General features: G+C 35.2%; 1 protein-coding gene across 2 annotated transcripts; it reads left to right on the plus strand.

Annotated features, from left to right (window-relative positions):
• Positions 1–8: 8 nt before the first annotated feature.
• On the plus strand, positions 9–608 carry LOC108382070 (uncharacterized). 2 transcript variants are annotated; one of them, XM_017638463.1, is made up of 2 exons: positions 9–125; positions 209–608. In XM_017638463.1, exon 2 carries the CDS (start codon positions 213–215, stop codon positions 561–563), a length of 351 nt encoding a protein of 116 aa, XP_017493952.1. In that variant the 5' UTR covers positions 9–125; positions 209–212; the 3' UTR covers positions 564–608. The 2 variants fall into 2 exon arrangements, with proteins under 2 accessions (XP_017493952.1, XP_017493951.1); XM_017638462.1 differs by having other exon boundaries at positions 212–608.
• The last annotated feature ends 584 nt before the right edge of the window (positions 609–1,192 follow it).

Consider the following 1,192-nt stretch of genomic DNA (forward strand, 5'->3'; position numbering starts at 1 on the left):
CATTTGTGATGGTTATAATACATACGTCTTCGTCGGCTTGAAATTCATCAACATACATTTAGTCTTACAGCAACGGTCCAGCCGGGCAATATATGCAGCTCGTGTTAAAACGCTATTTTCTAAAAGTATAAATTAATTTGCATACATACATATGTTTATGGTTATTTTTTTAAAAACTACTAAAACTATATTTTAAACACCCGGCCAGCAGAATGTGCGAATCTCGAACGGCTAAAAATTCATACGCATCCACAGTAGAATTGTATGGTTCAACATCAGCTGCCGCAACAAAAACGCCTAACGAAAGCGGCGCCAATAGCAGCAGCAGCAACAACAATACTTCCCGAATAGGCGATGTGGGTGCTAAAGTGCTGCGCATCATTTGGCATAGTTTGTATGAAAAATATGATTATCTGCGCAGACGCAGCAGCAATTTGAAAGGTGTGGTCGAACGTGAAACAAATAAACCTTTGGCGAAAAAATTTCGACGCTCGTTGCGTTTAAATAAATCAGCAAAAAAGAAAGGATATGAATTCTTCCTAAGCGATGAAGACAAAAGGTGAGATGACTGGCTGGTGTAGTAAAGAAATAAATTCGGGTTTATATGAAAAACANGCGGCCATTAAGGCACTCTCTTGCACATACCTCTGTTAGATCTCAAATATTGAAGGACTGTAAGAGAGAGCTGGCCTGTATCTCTGATCAATACGAAATTACCCTAATATGGGTCCCGGGACATATAGACATTTACGTAAACGAGGCAGCCGACGAACTGGCAATGCAGATTGTTTAAGTTTAAACTGTTTTGTCATCTAAGGGGATTTTTTCAAAAATTTCTTTAAGAAACTATTTTTATTCATAAAAAAAATCTCCATTTTTGGAGGTATTTTCAAATCGCTCCAGCCCACGTAAATCTTAATATTTTTTCGAAAAAATTTTATAACTCCAATGTACGGGGAGTAATGCAGTCTAATGTATGTGTATGTAATATGTACATACATTCTTAATCAGTATATAAACATATTTTAAGGATATCTAGTAGTACTTTTCTGATTACAAGTGATAGCTAAAACAAATTTGTCTGATAAGACGTTTCAAATTGAAACTCAGATTATGAACAAAGAAAATGTTAATACGAACGTGTAAATGATCATAAATATAACTATATTTTTTATTCATACCTGCATATGTA

This window comes from Rhagoletis zephyria, unplaced genomic scaffold (genome assembly GCF_001687245.7).
Source record: "Rhagoletis zephyria isolate East Lansing unplaced genomic scaffold, Rhagoletis_zephyria_1.1 Rzeph_scaffold_25054, whole genome shotgun sequence".
NCBI lineage: Eukaryota > Metazoa > Arthropoda > Insecta > Diptera > Tephritidae > Rhagoletis > Rhagoletis zephyria.

Excerpts from the sequence above, each read along its gene's own strand:
- LOC108382070 (XM_017638463.1), top strand. The coding sequence starts at position 213 with ATGTGCGAATCTCGAACGGCTAAAAATTCATACGCATCCACAGTAGAA.